Source organism: Tamandua tetradactyla, chromosome 13 (genome assembly GCF_023851605.1).
Source record: "Tamandua tetradactyla isolate mTamTet1 chromosome 13, mTamTet1.pri, whole genome shotgun sequence".
NCBI lineage: Eukaryota > Metazoa > Chordata > Mammalia > Pilosa > Myrmecophagidae > Tamandua > Tamandua tetradactyla.
The window spans coordinates 27828872-27847257 of NC_135339.1; the positions used below are offsets into that span (position 1 = coordinate 27828872).

An 18386-nucleotide genomic window follows, 5' to 3' on the forward strand; every position below is an offset into this window, starting at 1 on the left:
CCACAGCCAAACCCTGAAGGGATCAGGTGAAGAAGGTCCCATGTATAATTGGGTGCATTATTTGCCATAGCAGGAGTTCTTAATTTGGGTTCCATGCATAGGCTTTAAGGGGTCCAAGGCTGACCTGAAATGGTAAGCAAAACGATGTAGGAATGTGCATTTTGGGGGATAAAGGACCCAGAACTTGAATCAGGTTCTCAAAGGGGTCTATGACCCTAAAAAAATCTGCAAGGTAACAAGTCACCACATTAGAGAGGAAAAAGGCAGCGAAACATGAGGAGGAAGTGGGCCTCTGATATCAGGAGCCCCAGCTCATGAACAACAGGTATGCCATCTCTGACTCACATCAATATCACCAACTCATCTGAAGCTGTTCCCAGGTCTGCAGGAAGACCTGGTCCCTAGAGCAGCACGGCCACCACTATAGGGAAGCCACTTCTTGGCCGCCCACCCTACCCCTCAGCAGAGTCAAGGCGGGAGGGGCCTGGCCAGCAGCTTACTTCTCCATGGCAGCCACATGTCGGGTTTCAATCTTGCCTTTAGTGAGGAGAGTGGAAGATTTCTTGCCACCAAAGAGAAGGCCAGCCTTGGTCATCTTCAGCAAAATGAGCCTGACAAGTTCCCCCAGGTACAGGCCACTGATCATCTTCTCAAACCTGGCAGAGAGATCAGAGGAAGCAACCCCTTTGGTTATGGTCACGCAGCATCCTTTGCCCAAAGACCCTGAGCCACAGCAAATAATCAGAGCACGTGCAGTGGGGGTGAGGTCAGGTGAGGTCAGGAGGTCTCACTTTCAGTCCCAGCCCTTGTGAAACCTCTAATCTTCTCTGACTTCATTCGCATCATCCACAAAAGAAGAGGACTGAACTGGAGTTTAGTGTAGTTTAGTGTAGTTTAGCAAAAAGATTGGTTTTTGCTCACAAGTACTTCATTCCAAGAATTCCAAATTTACCCCAAATCTCCCCTAACCACAGAGGTACCATTCTCATATTAGGCATAAGGAACCCGAATTTCAGAGATTTCAGGTACTTTCTTTTTCAAGGTCATCCAACCATGACATGAAAAATCCAAACCTCACTCAGATGCTTCCAACTCCTACACTAAGCTTCTGTCCAAGAAAGAAAGATGCTGTGCTGGTGACACAGGCCTCTCGAGCCCTGGAGAGATGCTACAACAATGTGGATGGAATATCCCGCGAGGCTACCTACACCTTCACTCTGAGTCCATATGTACCAACACATGATTACTAACTGTTTCCCTGATAAAATACTAAATATAATTTTTTAATTTTATTTATTTTTTAAATATAATTTTTTAAAACATAATTTTATTCCCAAAACACATTAAGACACAACATCCAGCACAATCAGTTTCATAATCAATTTTATATATTTCACTACAAAAAGCCTCAGAACACTGAAGAAACAAAAGAAAATCAAAAAGAAATTCAGGTTGGCTTTGAAGGAATAGAGTTTTGTTTTTTTTTAAGTGAAACAAAGAGAGATGAAGATGATAAAATCCAAACTATTGGCACTATTTCCATGGGATGTGACAGCAATGGGTCACCAGCAAATCAGGTATGCATTGGACAAGAGGTACATCAACAACAGAAATTTGCTTTACTGGCAAGCAATGCTGGTGTTTGAATGGTTTCGGGGAGGTGCTTAAAAGTATTTCACCAGGGCTGATTGCAGGGCTAGGGCTGAGAAAGGATAAGATGAGCCTGAAATATTTTACTTTTGTGCCAGAAAATAAGAAAGAACTTAAAGGGTGATTGGAACATATCAAAGGACACAGGAAATGGAGAGTTGTCGCTTGATGGGTACAGAATCTGTGCTTGGGCTGGTGAAAATAGTTGTGAAATATTTTACTTTTGTGCCAGAAAATAAGAAAGAACTTAAAGGGTGATTGGAACATATCAAAGGACACAGGAAATGGAGAGTTGTCGCTTAATGGGTACAGAATCTGTGCTTGGGCTGGTGAAAATAGTTCTGGTAATGGATGGTGGTGAAAGTAGCACAATATTGTGAATGTAATTAATGTCACTGAATTATATACATAAAAGCAGTTAAAATGGGAAATGTTATGCAGTATCTTTTTTAAGTTACACAATAAACGTTTTTAAAAAGATGCAAGAGCACACACAAAAAAAATAACAACAACAACAAAAAGACACAGGAACCAGCTTGAAGTGGCTTTCCATTGGCCGAATCTGAAACTATCTGTGCACCAAAATAAATAATGATATTAAATTGAAGAACCCATGAGTGGGGCGGGCCACGGTGGATCAGCAGGCAGAGTTCTCGCCTGCCATGCCAGAGACCCGGGTTCGATTCCCGGTGCCTGCCCATGCAAAAAAAAAAGGAAAAGAACCCATGAGTCCATATTAGTATAAATAAACAAATGGAGGACACAGGAACACTCTTCCCTACAGTAAATAGCAACTCATAGAGAAGGGATGATAGATATAGAAATTCATTAATGTGTGCTAAAACTAGTGAGTGAAAGTTTGGTGAGGAACACGATATTTATGTAGTCTCAAAGTATCTCCTTAGCAGACACTTATTAATTATAAAAGGAATAATATTAACCTTCTGGTAGAGAAACCTGTTGGGCATACCTTTGACCAAGTGAGTCAGCATTACCAGTAACAAACAAATATCATTTGCCTCCTGATAGAAAGCACTGAAAAGAACACAACATCATATCTGTTGTGATATTCCTGCCAGAATTGCATAATCTGAATCTATGATGAGGAGACATCAGACAAATCCAAATTGAGGGTTATTGTGCAAAATAAATGGTCTGTACTCTTCAAGGTCATGAAAAGCAAAGAGATGTTAAGGGAATGGTCCAGGTTAAAGGGGGCTAAAGACACGTGGCAACAAAACGCAGCATGTATTACTGGACTGGAGTCTGGACCAAGAACGTTTTTTTGGTCCACGTTAAACGTTATTGGGGTAGTTGGTAAATTTTTAATAAGCTCTGTAAATTAGATATTAGAACTGATTAAGTATTCATTTCTTAATTTTGATAATTATACTGATGTTCTGTAAAATAATGTGCTTGTTTTTAGGAAATACACTGAAGTATTTAGGGGTAAAACGGTATTATATCTGCAAGTTAGTCCCAATAAAAAAAATAATTTTATATATACCTACATGCATTTTAAGTATATGAGTATTTTATATGTGTGCATGCACACACGCACACCCATACACACACACACATATACATGGAGAGAGGAAATGTTAATGTTTGTGGAATCTGGGTGAAGGCGTCTATGGGGAATTTTATAGTATTTTTGTAAATATTTTGTAAGTCTGAAATTTTTCAAAGTTTAAAAACGATTTTTTCTCATGCAACAAACACTTAATGATCTGCTATAATGTATAAGATACTGTATGTAGAAGGGAAAGAAAAACTGCATAGGCTGCCTTCAGGGAGCTCAGTGTACAAATAAAGGGCTGAGGCAGATGCCCAAGTAATGACTCCATGGTGGGTACTGAGAAGGCACCCTGAGACCTGTGGGCTGGGAAGTACTGACACAGCATAAGATGCAAGGGCAGCCCACGCGTGTCCACAAAGTGCCATGTAATTGGGCGCATGAGAAAGCAGGGGGTGGGGGTGGGAGTAGTGGAATCACAAAACCTGAGGAATTAGGCTGAGTTCTACTTCCTCGGGCTGCAGGTGGGTTTGCTCTGTGACCACTCATCTGAAGGTTTTAAGGGCATGTCATCTGGTTCTTAGAGGTATCTCCAGGGCCTTGACACAGATGCTTCAGAAACACTGGTTAAATTAGATTTCAGTACAAAAGGACAGATATTGTACGATTCCATTTAAATGAAATGTCTAGAATAGGCAAATTCATAGACAGAAAGTAGATTAGAAAGCACCAGGACTTGGGAGTGGGGGGGATTGGGAGTTAATGCACAATGCTATAGGGTCTCTGCCTGGGGTGATGAGAAGTTTTGGCCATGGATGATGGTGATGATAGGAGAGCATGACACTGTGAATGTAATTAATGCCACTGAATAGCACACTTAAAATGGTTAAAATGGCAAGTTTTATATGTTATATATATATATATATATATATATATATATATATATATATATGTCATCACAAAACATTTTTTTTTAATGTAAATAAGGGCTATGAGCTGGGGAAGTCCCTGTTTTCTTGGCTTCAGTTTCCATCCATCTGTCAAATGAAACTTAAGCCACAAGCCTTGCCCTGTAGACTGGCTGTGACGGTGACCAGTCATGGCGTGAAAGCCCCCCGAGGATCGAGTGTACCTGGATGGCTGGGTATGTCCTGGTGACGATGCCAGATGGCAGCACAAGGGTACTCACAGCTGCTTCCCTGGGTTGAGAGAGCCGAGGTCCAGCTCCCTGTCAAACTCCGTGCGGATGTCCTCCAGCGCCCCGTCGTCCCCAAAGGCGCCCCACTCCGTGTTGATGCACATTCTCCCCTCATCGCCTTCCACCAGGTCAATGTTGCTTATGTCCTCCATGTAAGATGCGTTGGTGCCAGTGCCTGGACATGGGGTCAGAAGGAATATGCAAAGGGAGAAGGGCTCCCGGCTGGGCAAAGACAGAGAGAACTCGGGGAGCCCCCTGGAAAGTACCACAAAGTGCTTTTGACCCACTCACTCCACGGGGCTGGTTCTGGCTGAGGGAAGCAGCCTTGGCAAGCCCAGTGTTCATGATGGAATAAAGCTGGCATAGCAAGTGTATCCTTCTCAGAGTGTTAATGGTTTGCTCTTATGAATGAAGTCAATTGTGAAGAAATGTCTGATGAATATGTATAAAAGCTCACAAGGCACATTTTTACAGAGGAAGATGAGTTAATCTAACCTTGTAAATATAGAAAATCACCAGCCCACAGTCATTTTTAAAATCCCTTCCCTTATCTACTTAGCTTTCTTTCTATCTGATGCTAAAACTATTTTTCACTCATGGTCTGCCACCAAATTTCTAGCATACAGTATATCCTTCTCTTTGACAATTGTCATGGTTAGGTACAGTAAGAAAGCAGCATTTCTTTATTCAAGTACAAAACGCTCCATGGAAATGTCTGAAAACTTGAGTATGGGGCAGTAATTGCAAATGGGCATGAAGGATCTCTTGGAGATGATAGAAATATTCTAAAATTGGATTGTGGTGACGGTTATAAGGCTCTACAAATTTACTAAAAGTCATTGAATTGTACACTTAAAATGAGAGAATCTTTATGCCTCAAGGAGGCTGTTTTAAAAATAAATAAATAAGCAAACTGGTACCTTCCCCTGGCTAATAACTCTGTTCTGGGGATTTTGAAGGCCAACATGAGAAATAAGAATGTAGAAAAGCAGAATTTAATATAATAAGTGGAAAAAGCTTTTCTCAGAAAAGGGTGGCCGCTGTGTAGGCCGGATGCCCGATGTGTGGGCCACCAGACCCAGGCTGGAAGACAGACCCGGGCACACAGGGCTAGCAGTGTTCATCATATTCTGCAGACACAGCAAGGCAGATCAAGAGGCCTGGCTGAAAGACCCTGCCTTTAGGGAAAGTCAGGCTGAGGAGGACTGGCTGGAATTTAAGAAAACTTTCCTCAATAGTATAACAGAATAGGAGGGGGGAGTATTTTAAATAAATTTGCTTTTATCGTACCCCAAACTGTCTTCTCACGGGCTCCCCTCTGGCAAAACCCCTCCCAGCTTGGGAGTTGAGCCCATCCACTGGACACCTCCACTGCTACCTCTCTGGTCCAAGCCGCTGTCACTTCTTCTCTGGGCTGTGCTATGGCCTCTTATCTGGTCATCCTGCTTCCACTCTCGCCCTCAATAATTGATTCTCCACTCAGCAGTCAAAATGAGCTTTTGAAAAATCCAATTTATCACCCCTGCCCAAAGCTCCCTAGGTGCTTCCTGCCCCTGCCAGAGTTAAAGCCAGTGACTGCCTAGGGACGTATGTCCCCTGTCCTATGCAATCTGTCCAGTGCTACCCGCTCTCTCGCAGCTGTTTTGCATATTACTCTCTACTTCTTTCACTTTGAGCCATTGTTTAGCCTTTTATTATTCTTGAGCTCCCCAAACTCATTCCCCTCTCAGGGGCCACACATGTTTCCTATTTTCTTTGCCAGGAACTCTTCCCTCCTTCTCATCACCAAGGTCCCTGATCAAACATCACCCCTTCAAGGGGCACCTTCCTGACCACCTCCCCACTGCTCACTCTTTAATTTTCATCACACTGACCAATGACCTGAACTAACACCCTATCTGTTTAGGAGACTTTGATCTTCACACACACACACAACACTACTGAAAATTCCATGCGTATCAGAACTTTTGAATATTAGCTCACCACTGTGAATTCAGTGTGGAGCGTGGAGCCTGGCACACACTAGGCACTCAGTAAACAATTGCATGAATGAACACACATGTGCAGTATTTTCCATCCTCCCTGGGTTGCTTCTTCTAAATGGAAAGTGCCAATTCCCCTGCCACAGACTTTACTGACAGTTTGCTGAAACTAAGTCCCGAAGCAGCCCTTTCCCACCCCCACTCCAGAAAAAAAAATAAGTCCATGTGAATCACCAATAATGACACCGACTTCACAGAAGGGATCATCGTAGGCACACGTCATCATGGTCCCCACCGTGTCATTGACCAAGGCCAGGACGTCCACATCCAAGTCCTGATGGAACACAAGTCCCAGGGGTTGTCAGTGGGCGGGAAGGAGCTGTTATCTGACCTTTCCCCACAGAAGAAGCAAAAGCGCGGAAGGTGACTGGCACATCACCAGATGCTGCCTGCAGGGCCCACCTGGAGGAAACAAGGTCTTTACCAAGGGTCAGTTCTCTTCACAGCTATGGTGGGGTTGGAGGAGAGAAAGAGCAGATTGGGGGCTGAGGAGGGAAACCCATGCTACTGTTTTGTGGGTGAAGACCTCATTGCAATGGAAATGTGAGGACTCCAGCCCCTCATTTGGGAGACCCTGGGAAGACACGGAGGAAAGCATGTTGAGCCAGAGGGCAATGCATGTCCAAGAGAAAATGCCAACATTCCTGCCCACAGGACATCTTAACTAGGAAGTAGCCTCAGCCAAATCCTCTCCATGGGTAGCACCATGGGCTTCCCATCTGGGTTTCCCCTTCTGCCAAGGCAACTTGGGTTATTGCACCAAGGTCCCCGGGGTGAAAACAAGAAGAGAAAAAAGCAGGCTGCAAATGAACAAATCCCAGATTTAAGGAGGAAAAAGACTGGCAAGGTATACATCAAGACATTCCTCTTGCTTTCAGGGTAATAGACAATTTGGGCTGATTTGTGTACTTTTCACTCTGCAAGGAGCATGTTTCACTTTGGCCATTAATTACATTATTTTTAAATATATTCAACAAATAGAGATCTTCAATGAATTGAGACTGGGAGCGAGACTGGAAAGAAAGTGATATCTTAAGGCTTGGAGAGGAGCGTGGAGTGGGAGCATTACACACAGCACTGGTCTAACTAAGACCCCCTGAGGGGACTGTGGCTGGCAGGGGAGGTCCCAGGCCCCCTTTAAGGGTGATTGGAAGAAGCCCCGCATGTCAAGGCCATGAGGGGTTGTTCCAGGGCGGGCACAGTACCAGGGCCCACCCAGAGAAGGGGCTAGGACTGGGAGGGCGTCCACGCAGAGGAGAATTCCTTGCCTCGTGTCTCTTCATGGCCTTGGTAAGACAGCTCACTACGTCTGCATCCTGAACTCCCCGCGCCTTAAACTTCTTTGTCCATGAGAGCAGGACACCCTGTGGGAAGATTTCAAAGCCCATCAAAACCAAGGAGGCTCTCAGATGTGAATGACAGCCGCGTCAAGGACGCCCCCCCTTGGCCGTCTCTTCTCCGAGGTGAGTCACCCCAGCTCTTTAAAGAGCTCGAGATCTCCCACTCACACAAGGGAACTGGGAGAGCCCAACTAAAACACAGGTCCCCCTTCCCACCAGCCACCAGGCTTTTTCCCTGCACACAGCACCACCTGGTGGCAGCTCTCCCTACTTCCACCTTCATAGGAAATGGAAACAGACTCTGCTTCAACTGATAGGGGAGTGAGAGATCTTGACATCCCCCAAGAAAGCTTAAAAGGGACAAGGTGAGACCTTTTGGGGGAAGGTGTAAAGGGGAGTGGAGGAGAACTGTTTATTGTATAATGCTATGGGGAAAATAGTAACAAAAAAAAGGAAAGCAGTACACAGCTATTTTTAAAACTCTACATACAGGGGTGTGAGGGTAGTTCAGTGGTAGAATTCTCGCCTGCCATGTGGGAGACCCAGGTTCAATTCCCTGCCCAAGCACTCCCCCAAACAAACAAAGAATCCAACAAAACAAAGTTCTGCAAATGGTGCTGCAATTGCGGGATACTCACATGGAAAGAGAATGATGGGACACCACCATACAGCATACACAAAAAAACCCTATACATACAGTATAATATCAATATTTAATACAGAGAGGACTAGAAGGAAAACCTCATAATTACAGTAGTGGGTATTTCTGAGTGTTAGAATTAGAGGCAATTTCTGTTTCCTTCTTTAAAAATTTCAGTTCCCACTCTCTCTTTTTTAATTTTAATATTTTTATTGTAAAAAGTTAACATACAATCGTATGAATGTTCTTGACATGCAAACATTCCATACACGGTGTACAATCAATAACTCACAACATCATCACATAGTTGTGTACTCATCGCCATAATCATTTTTTTAACATTTCCATCACTCCAGCAAAAGACAGAAAAAAGAAAAAACTCATATATACCATACCCCTTACCCCTTCCTCTCATTGACTGCTAGTATTTCAATCTACTCCATTTATTTTAAGCTTTGTTCCCCCTATTATTTGCTTATCTTTTTGTCCATAGTTTTTACTCATCTGTCCATACCCTAGATAAAAGGAGCATCAGACACGAGGTTTTCACAATCACACACTCACATTGTATCTCTCATTTTTTACCCTGAAGAAGGATAGTACATTTAAAAAAAAAAATACACAAAAAGAAACTTCTCTTTGGCTAAGATTTTTATGTTAGCTAATTTTTAAAAAGTGACTTCCTCTTTTAATCCTCTCTAATTTTTATCCTCTCTAATTGAAAACGCCCTCTTAGTTACACGTCCTAATGAATTCTTCCCCTTCTCAATACCTTCTGCACTTGCCTGGTGAGCAGACCCCACCTTCTCCAAGAGCTCTTACTTTTGTGTTCACAAAATCCCCCTCAGGAGCAGAGCCATGGTTAAACAGCTATTCGATATGAGCCCACATTCAGTTATTTATAAGTAATGAGTTTCCTTGTAGTTGAAGCTTTTCTATTTATCTTTAGACTTTATCAAAAAGCAGTTTGGGAGAAAAATTTATTAAAAAACAAGTAATCAACTAGAATTGATAAGAAAAAGCTTTATCTCCTTCTTCAATATAATCAAGCACCCTTCTCTAGTTTAGATGTTAACTGGAAAATTCTTATGGTAATAAGACACAAAACTAGTCAAATTACTTTCAGGCACCTGTTGGCATTTTAAAGAAAGTTCTAGAGCTGTGCCTTTCTGGAAAGACAGTGTAGTCAGGGAGTTTACAAGCTTGGACTTAGACACTCTTGGCTGTGTGGCCTTAGGCAAGTGTCTTAATCTCTCTGAGCTGCAGTTTTTCCCAAATATTAAATGGAATAATAACCGTATCTACCTTACTTGGCTTGTTTTGGAATTTTAATGACATAATGTACACACTGAGTTTAGCACAGTGGAAGACACAGCATCAAAATCCAAAGTACAGTATATAAGCCATGATAATAGAAAGATGCTGGTGGGTATTTGACTTAGATAAATGCCTAAGAGACAAATCATAGATTCACCCCTCAGGTATCAAGCAAGTGTGTAATTACGGGGTGGGGTTAAGATTGAAACGTGGCTTTTCTAGGGTGCGAACATCCTTTCAAACCGGCACACCAACCAAGAAAGAAAATCTAACTCTTTCAAATTGGCCTATGTAATTTATATCTGCATCATTCATATTATTTCTCAGCTAAAGTAGTTTTGTAATCTTAATACCTATAGTCATAGAGCACACTCTCATCATTTTATTTTATTTTATTTTTATTTTAAACTTTCCAAAATTTAGAAATACTCTATACCTGCAAGCAATATCTCCTCCCCCCTTCCCATTCCCTGGTGTGCCGGTTTGAATATACTGTGCGCCCCTGAGAGGCCTGGTACTGATTCGATCTTGTGGAGGCAGCCATTTCTTTTGGTCCTGATTCAGTGATGTATGTTGGAAATTTTTTTTTGGATTGTCTCTATTGTGATGTGGCATGCCCAATTGTGGGTGTGACCTTTTGATTGGATGGAGATGTGACCCTACCCGTTCCAGGTGGGCCTTGATTGGTTGCTGGAGTCCTTTAGAAGAGGAAACATTTTGGAGAAATGACAGAAGCTTCAGAGATGACAGAAACTTCACAGCAGAACTGACACAGATGCGGACACTTGGAGAAAAGAGATATTTGGAGATGCTTGAAGCCCAGCAAATGTTTCCAAGAGATGTTAAGCAAGCCAGAAACTGGAGAGAGCCAAAGGGAGCCAAGAGATGAAAGCCAGCCCTGAAGAAGTAAAGTGAGGAACCCCCACAGGAACAGAGGCTAAAAGCAACAGAGCCCAGGAGCAAGGGACCAGCAGATGCCAGCCACGTGACTCCCGGCTGAAAGAGGTGTTCTGGACCCACTGGCCTTTCTTGAGTGAAGGTAACCTCTTATTGGTGCCTTAATTTGGACACTTTCACTTCCTTAGAACTGTAAACTTGTAACTTATTATATTCCCCTTTATAAAAATCCTTCCACTTCAGGTATACTGCATTCCAGCAGCTTTCAAACTAACACACCTGTTAAGCTCTAATTTACTTTCTCTCTCTATAAATTTGTTATTTATAGATATTTCATTAAAGTATTTGTCCTTATGTGCCTTATTTCACTCAGCACAATGTCTTCAAGACTCATATATCTTGCAGCATGTCTCAATATTTCATTCCTTCTCATAGCTGAATAATCCATTTTGTGTATGTAGCACATTTTGCTTATCCATTTATCTGCTGATGGACATTTGGGTCATTTTCACCTTTTAGCTCTTGTGAATAATTTTGTTATGAACATTGGTATACAAGTATCTGTTTGAGTACCTGATGTCAATTTCTTTGGGTGTAAACCTAGAAATGAAATTGCCATGTCATATAGTAACTCAATATTTAACCTTTTGGGTTGCTGTCATGCTGTTTTCCACAGTGGCTATACCATTTTACGTTGCCACCAACAGTGCCAGAGTGTTCCAATTTCTCTGCATCCTCTCCAATACTTCTTGTTTTCCAGTTTTTAAAATAATGGCCATCCTGGTGGATGTGGGGCCGTATCTCACTGTGGTTTTGATTTGTATTTCCGTAATGGCTAATGGCATTGAGCATTTTTGTATGTGCTTACTGGCCAATCGTATGTCCTCTTTGGAGAGGTGTCTGTTCGAATCCTTTGTCCATTTTTAAATTGGGTTGTTCGTCTTTTTTGCTGTTCAGGTGTAAAAAATTTTTATGTGTTCTAGATATTGAATCCTTATTAGATATTTCAATTTACAACTATTTTCTCACTTTCTTGATAATGGTTGTCTTTTCACTTTCTTGATAATGTCCTTTGATGAATAAAATTTTTTAATTTTGAAAAAAAAAGAGAAAAGGAAGTGTGTAAGTTTGATTCTCAAAGTCAAATTAGCTCCCACAGTATAGCTTGAGAATTTGCTTCCTTCTTGCTGATATCTCTGTTTCTGAGCTTGAGTAGCGTAAGGGGTGTTTAAGTATTTGTTGTGTAGCAGGCAAGCTCCTACCCCGCCGCCCGTGCTACAGAATCTAGCACCAAGGCCTGGTCCCCACTGCTCCTTGCATTTCCTCTGCGGACTCCTAGGACATTGGCGAGTCACTTCTGGCCAGGAAAGACAACGACACTTCAGAACAAAACTCCACTTTGCCTCATATAATCTTTATATTATTTTTTAAATCCTCTCTTTATAAAATAATGAAGAGGTAAACCTCAGTCCATTCCCTGTATAGTTGATTTCAAATTCTCACTGAATGGAATCAAATAAATGAACTTTCATTGCACCTTTCAATGGTCGGGTAGTTATGAAGCACCTATTAAATACAGGCTATTATGCTAGAAACCCTGGGAGTGGGGGGGAAGAATTATACAGAACAGTGACTGCCTTCCAAGAAAAATCCCACTGAATTGGGGGACAAGGCACAAATGCTCAAAGAGATAAGTAACACAGACAGCGTCATCATAACCCAGTGGCTACATCCATGCACCAGACCCAGGGCTGGGCACTTTGCATGTGCTCTCTGCACGCTTCATCTCAGCTCAGCAAGGAGATAGTATCATCCCTGCTTTCAAATGAGAAAACAAGAGGCTCAAGAAGTTAAGCAACTTGTCCTAGGGCACAGTTTGTGCTGAGCCAAAAGGTAGGACTTGAAAGTCCTTTCCTTTTCCACTACGCTACATGAAAAGCAGTTCAATCCAACAATATCAAAAAACATCCCAAGGCCCAAAACGAGGTGGTCCATGATTTACTGTCACCTGGATGTCACAATCGCTATGTGCAGTACATAACAAGCCACCACCTCAAACAGCAGCAGCCTGGGGAGACTGGATTCCTGGCTCCAGAAAGCTTATTGTCCTTTGACACATTCCCTGATTTATTTTCAGAGATTCCCTTAGGCTTAGCTTTAGCTTCACCCTGTTTACAAATTGGAAAATTGAGGCACACAGAGATCAATTACCAGAGAACCATGCCTTTCAAGTGATACAGCTGAGATCACATACCCCAGGCTCTGTGTTTGCTAATAACTGTTTGTTTTTGGCATGGGCAGGCTCCAGGAATCGAACCCTGGTCTCTGGCATGGCAGGCGAGAACTCTGCCACTGAACCACCACTGCACTGCCCTGCTAATAACATTTTCACTCCAATGACTCTACCTCCGTTTTTCTCCTAAGGTCTTCCCCAGCTTTTCAGCTCCTATTCTAGTCAGCTATGTCAGTGATTCTAAGTGTGGGCGCCAGACTAGCCGTGTGAATACCACCAAGAAACTTGTCAGAAATGCAATAGAGTCCTACCCCAAACCCACTGATTAAGAAACCCAGTGTAGGTCCCAGCAATCAATATTTAATAAGTCTTTTAGGGTTTTCCATTGCACGCTCAGGTTTGAGCGTAACTAACTGTGGCATGAAAACCATTCCACTGACTTGTGCTGTGCCCATGGTAAGTATAAAGTCAAGGCAGCTGGGTTACTAAGTTCTCCATCTCATATTAGTAAAAAGAAAAAGATAAATAAGAAAACTCCAACTGGGTACTCTGGGAGTTCCTGTTCCTAGCCAGACTCACACATGCACACATTCTCCAGTCCCAGACCCCAAATCCTACACAGCAACTCCCCCCATTCGGCCTTACCTCTTCCAATTTCGTTTGTCTGCAAGGAAAAGAAAAGGTGAGGCCGAGCGGCAATTTCTTGTGCTTCAAATTTCTGGTTTTCATGAAATCATTCAGACAGTCAGCTACATATTCAAACAGCTGCAGAGGAGAAAAAGCAAAGGATAAGGGCCTAGATACTTGTAAACTTGCTGCCAAGCCTTCCCCGACCTGGGCATGTACCTCAGAGCCATTGCCTCGGATAATCTCACTGGGTGTTGGGTAGAACTGACTCTCCATCTGGACATTTCGCCTCCCATCTTGAGAAACTTGCACTTTCGAGACACGAAATTTGGATCCTCCAAGATCCAGGGAAAGAAACTCCCCGTTTTCTGTTACCAAAAACAAAACAACAAAAACACCATTTGTTATGAGTCTATTTTATGGTCAGGTCTGCCCAAGAAGTTGGACATAAAATAATTGTCATTGAATCTCACATGAAATAGGTATCATGAGATCATGAGCCGCATTTGCTGAGGCGCCGAGGGCAGTCACTTTCGGCCTTCACTGTCGGGGACAAGCATGGGGTGGAGCCCCTAAGTGTCTGACCCCACAGCCACAGCCTTCCTCACTGGAGTGGGCTATATGGAATGTGAATGTTCATTTGGGAAAGACAAATGTTAACCCACTTTATGCAGGTGGCATCAGAAATGGACCTTGAGCTAGTATCCATAATTAGGAGGCAAAGGGAACAAAAGGCAAGGAAGGAAAAATGTTAAGGTAAATACAAATTTATGTATGTTCCCATCAAACCTTTTATATGTTACTACTTACATTATGGTATTTTGGTAAGTTATTCATTTCCAGGAAGTAGAAAAAAGCCATTAAGAATTATAAATTTTAGGATGGGTAACAGTGGCTCAGCAGGCAGAGATCTCGCCTGCCTTGCCAGAGACCCGGGTTCAATTGCCGATGCCTACCTGTGCAAAAATAAATAAATACAATGGACTTTTTGGGTAATATCTGAATGTTATTTCATTGCAGGTCTGTTCTTAACACTGAATTTTTAGAGTGTCTTCTCTAGTTGTTACCTTTTTTGGTTGTATGCATTTATATCCATTCAGAAACAAAAGAGTCAAACAAAAGAAAATTGTAATCTATTGTCTGTGAATTTTATATGTTTGAAAGTTTTTAATTTTTTCAACATCTTAAAGTGTTGGAAAATTACCACGTTTAATGAAATTGTAGTGCTCTTTAATTATACTCCATATTTTAGGCTTTTGTTTACAATTATTAAAGAACAGTTATTTTTATTTTCCTCCAGGTATAATACCAGCATATTAAACCACTTGGGCAATATTCCACTTCTATGGCCCAGCTAGTTCATTAGAGCTACAAATGCAGAGATTGGAGCATATTTGAAGAAAGTAATTACCCTTAAAATTGTGTTAATACTGGCTTAAAAACAAAATTTGGTGTTTGGAAAGTTGAAAGTAAGATAGTGATACGAAAGAATATATCTAAACAACAAAATAGCAGAAACATTTTCATGCCATGTATGAGCATCTGAATGTTCTGGTCTTGAAGGTAAAAACAGTCTAAACATATAGATTCAAGGGAATTTTGACTCCTTTTGAAGGCATTATATAAAACTTCTGCTTCTTCCCTTTCATTTTAAATGACAAGGAAAAATCAAACCTTACTCTGATAAGAAGATTTTTGTTGCTGTTGAACAAAAGTATAAAAAACCAAGTAGCTTCTCTATCTGGTTGGAATCAACCCACTGGAGCCTTTCAATGTGTTAATAAATAAATTGAATCAAGAATTAAAAAAAAAGAAAGAAAGAAAGAAAGAAATGGGCCTTGAGGATGGAGCAGATTTTAGCGTGCCATAACAGGGAAGAGAGAAAGCTGCTACTTCAAGCATAGGGGAGGATGGGGGAAACACAGATAAAGGAATGGAGGAGAAGGGTGTGCAGGGAAGAGAATCCAGCCTCATACATGCCTCAATCTGACAGGCAGAGGAAAAACACTCCGGGAGGGAAGGGGAGACAGGAACCAAATGATGGAGCTCAAGATACCCAGGATATTTAGTTCAGTCATTCCAAATCCTTTTGGAACATGACCCAACCTGTCTCAAGATACCAGGCAGATAAGAAGATATTAATCTTGAAAAGGCTTCCAGGTAACTGGTATATGTTCCCTGGGTTAAGAACTTCAGTTTTAGACTCTAACCTGGAAGGCTTTTCTAGCACAAGACAGATGCTGTGCTGGATTGAATAGCGTCCATCCCCAACCTCCCACCCGCCTCCCACCCAAAGAAATTCCTGTCCGCCTGGAACCTCACAATGTGACCTTATTTGGAAATAGGGTCTTTGCAGAAGTCATTAGTTAAGAGGAGGTCATACTGGATTATGGTGGGCCATAAACTAGTGACTGGTGTCCTTAGCAGAGAAACACAGGGACACAGACACATGGGGAGAAAGCATGTGGTGGTGGAGGCAGAGATTGGAGTGAGCAACTAATGCTGCTGACACTTGATTTCCGATTTCTAGCCTTCAGAACTGTGAGGGAATAAACTTCTGTGATTTGAAGCCAGCCAATGTGTTACAGTAGCCCTAAGAAACTAATACAGATGTTATCAATAAAAAGATGGAAATGAAGGGTGCACGGGAGTTCAGTGGTAGAATGCTCGCCTTCCATGCAGGAGACCTGGGTTCGATTCCTGGACCATGCACCCCCCCAAAAAAAGATGGAAATGAGATACATGGCAGGGGTTGGGGGGGCAGGGAAGGGCAGTCCTCCCTGATGACTTCTATTCAGCCAGAATTCCTGCCCAGAACCCCAGCCGGTGCCTTGGCTTCAGCCATAAATACGGGATGGGAAATCAGGCATGCAAACCCTGAGCCAACAGGCCCACAAATCCTAGCACTTAGGTGGCCCTCTTGTGTGCCATGTGATTCCAGCCTCAGCTGCCTGGATTTAAGGGGCCTCCTGACCAATCAGATTCACTCCTTGTGAAATGAGAAGTAAAAAACAGAGTGAAGAGTTGCTAGTAGGTGGTAAAAACTGAGACGGAAGAATCCCAAAAAACAGAGTCAACTGGGAGCCAAGGTGGCCGTATGCAGGCTGAAATCACGGGGAGGAAAACTCTGAGTCCCAGTCCCCTGGAGGCCTGTACGTGCCATGGTTCCTGCCCTTGGATTCCTCCTGAGACCCTGTGTGTCTCCCTTTTTACTCCAATCATCCTCCCACAATAGTCCTCCTTTCCTTGACCCCGCTAGAGTAGGTTTCTCTGTTCCTGGCAACCAAAGAGCTTGAAGGAAGCCAGCTCTCTAGGTCATTTAGAGCAAGGCTCCGCAGTCTTTAATGTGCCTTTGAATCTCCCAGGATCTTATTAAAATGCAGACTGTGATTCAGGGAAGGTGGAGCCTGAGATGCTGCATTTCTGAACAAGCTCCCAAGTGATGCTGCTGCGGCTCCTCCGTGGAACCCAGTTAAATGTTTCAGGTCCTCATCAGACAGGCACAGCCAGCCCCTTCTTTGATTTGTGTGGAGACATCTGGAAAATGAGATTCTTATCTTCCTAGACCAGGCTGAAAGGAAACTAAAGGAGCTGTTTATTATTCGGTGGAGGAATCCAGGGACCTCACCCTACAAAACTTTGTTAGGCATGTGTTACCAAGCAAGAGATGCTGTCACATGTTTGTCTCACTGTGTAGGAAATAAGGTAGATCACATAACCCATGTACAACTATTTATTGAGCACCTACTATGTGCCACATGGTATGCCCAGGGCTAGGGAAGCAGCAATAAAAGACCTTGGGCTCCCCAGGGAATCTACTGGGGATGCAGGCAAGTAAACAAGCACAGGGAAGGGCAGTAAATTAGAGCCATCAAAGGCAGCTCCTAAGGGAAGGTGGTACATTGCTGAGTGCAGAAGGATGAGAGGGAGTTGGCCAGCCAGACAGGGGAGTAGGAAAGCAGGCTGGCTCAAGGAAAGGAAACCATGAGCAAAGGAATGAAGGACTGAGGAAGCATGATGGGACGGGGGCTTTTGAGGAAAGAGGGAGGCTATGACAGAATTTGTCTGGAAGCTATTCTCAAGTTAAATTAGGAAGGATTTGGAAAGGCCACTCTACCCGAGGAGATTGGGTTTTATCCAGAAAGTGACAGGGAGTCACAGAAAGGGAGTGCTGAGATATGATTGAGATTTTGGGAAAATGCTGCTGCACCATCCAGGAACGGATTGAAGAGTTTCAAAACAAAACAGGAAGTTACTGTGCTGCAATTCAGGTTGGAGGTGAAACCTGGTGCCGCATCTGCCCGAAAACATTCCAGTGACTCACGATGCTATTTCATGGAAACCCTGTGGTATGTTCGCTTTAGTGACTTTGATGCTAGAGGAAAGACTCGTTTGATCCTGGAAGGAAGTGGGCCTGCCAAGGAAGAAGGAGAGGACCTAAGTGGCAGTGGGGCCATCAAGGCCTCTAGAGCAATTATTAAGGAAATGACCTCCCAGGAGGGCGGATCATAGTGCAAACCACTAGGGTTCTCAGCTGGCCTGGGCTGGCCCTAGGAGGCCTGCTTGGAGACAGAGGAAAAGAGGAGAGCCAGCCAGGGTCGGGCTTACAAAATCTTAATTACCTTTATAGTTACATAATGGGGTCTTCTCGTGGTGATGGAGGAGAAGGCACAGAGGAGAACACACTTTTACAGCCTCTGACACTAAGAACTATCACAGCTCCTTAACTAAAACATAGGGTAGTAACTGAGGCTCAAGCAGGTTAACCCCTCTCGAGTGGAATCGGATGAAAAGAGAAGAAACTACAAGAGGAGGTGAACTCAAAAGGATTCTTCCAGAAACTGCATACATTTCTGAAATGGAAGACCCAAGGGATTAAGAGAGTTTTATGTATTTGTTTCTTTGTCATGAATTATACCACCAGCT

General features: G+C 42.9%; 1 protein-coding gene across 1 annotated transcript in view; it reads right to left on the reverse strand.

Moving 5' to 3' along the window:
* HKDC1 (hexokinase domain containing 1) overlaps positions 1-18386 on the reverse strand; it is a 49245-nt gene that overhangs the window by 23755 nt on the left and 7104 nt on the right. The window contains exons 3-8 of the mRNA XM_077125066.1: positions 13680-13828; positions 13479-13598; positions 7675-7770; positions 6581-6680; positions 4356-4539; positions 501-656 (exon numbers count right to left, since the gene is read on the reverse strand). Of these exons, the coding sequence (XP_076981181.1) occupies positions 501-656; positions 4356-4539; positions 6581-6680; positions 7675-7770; positions 13479-13598; positions 13680-13828 (805 nt within the window). The remainder of the gene's footprint in view (positions 1-500; positions 657-4355; positions 4540-6580; positions 6681-7674; positions 7771-13478; positions 13599-13679; positions 13829-18386) is intronic.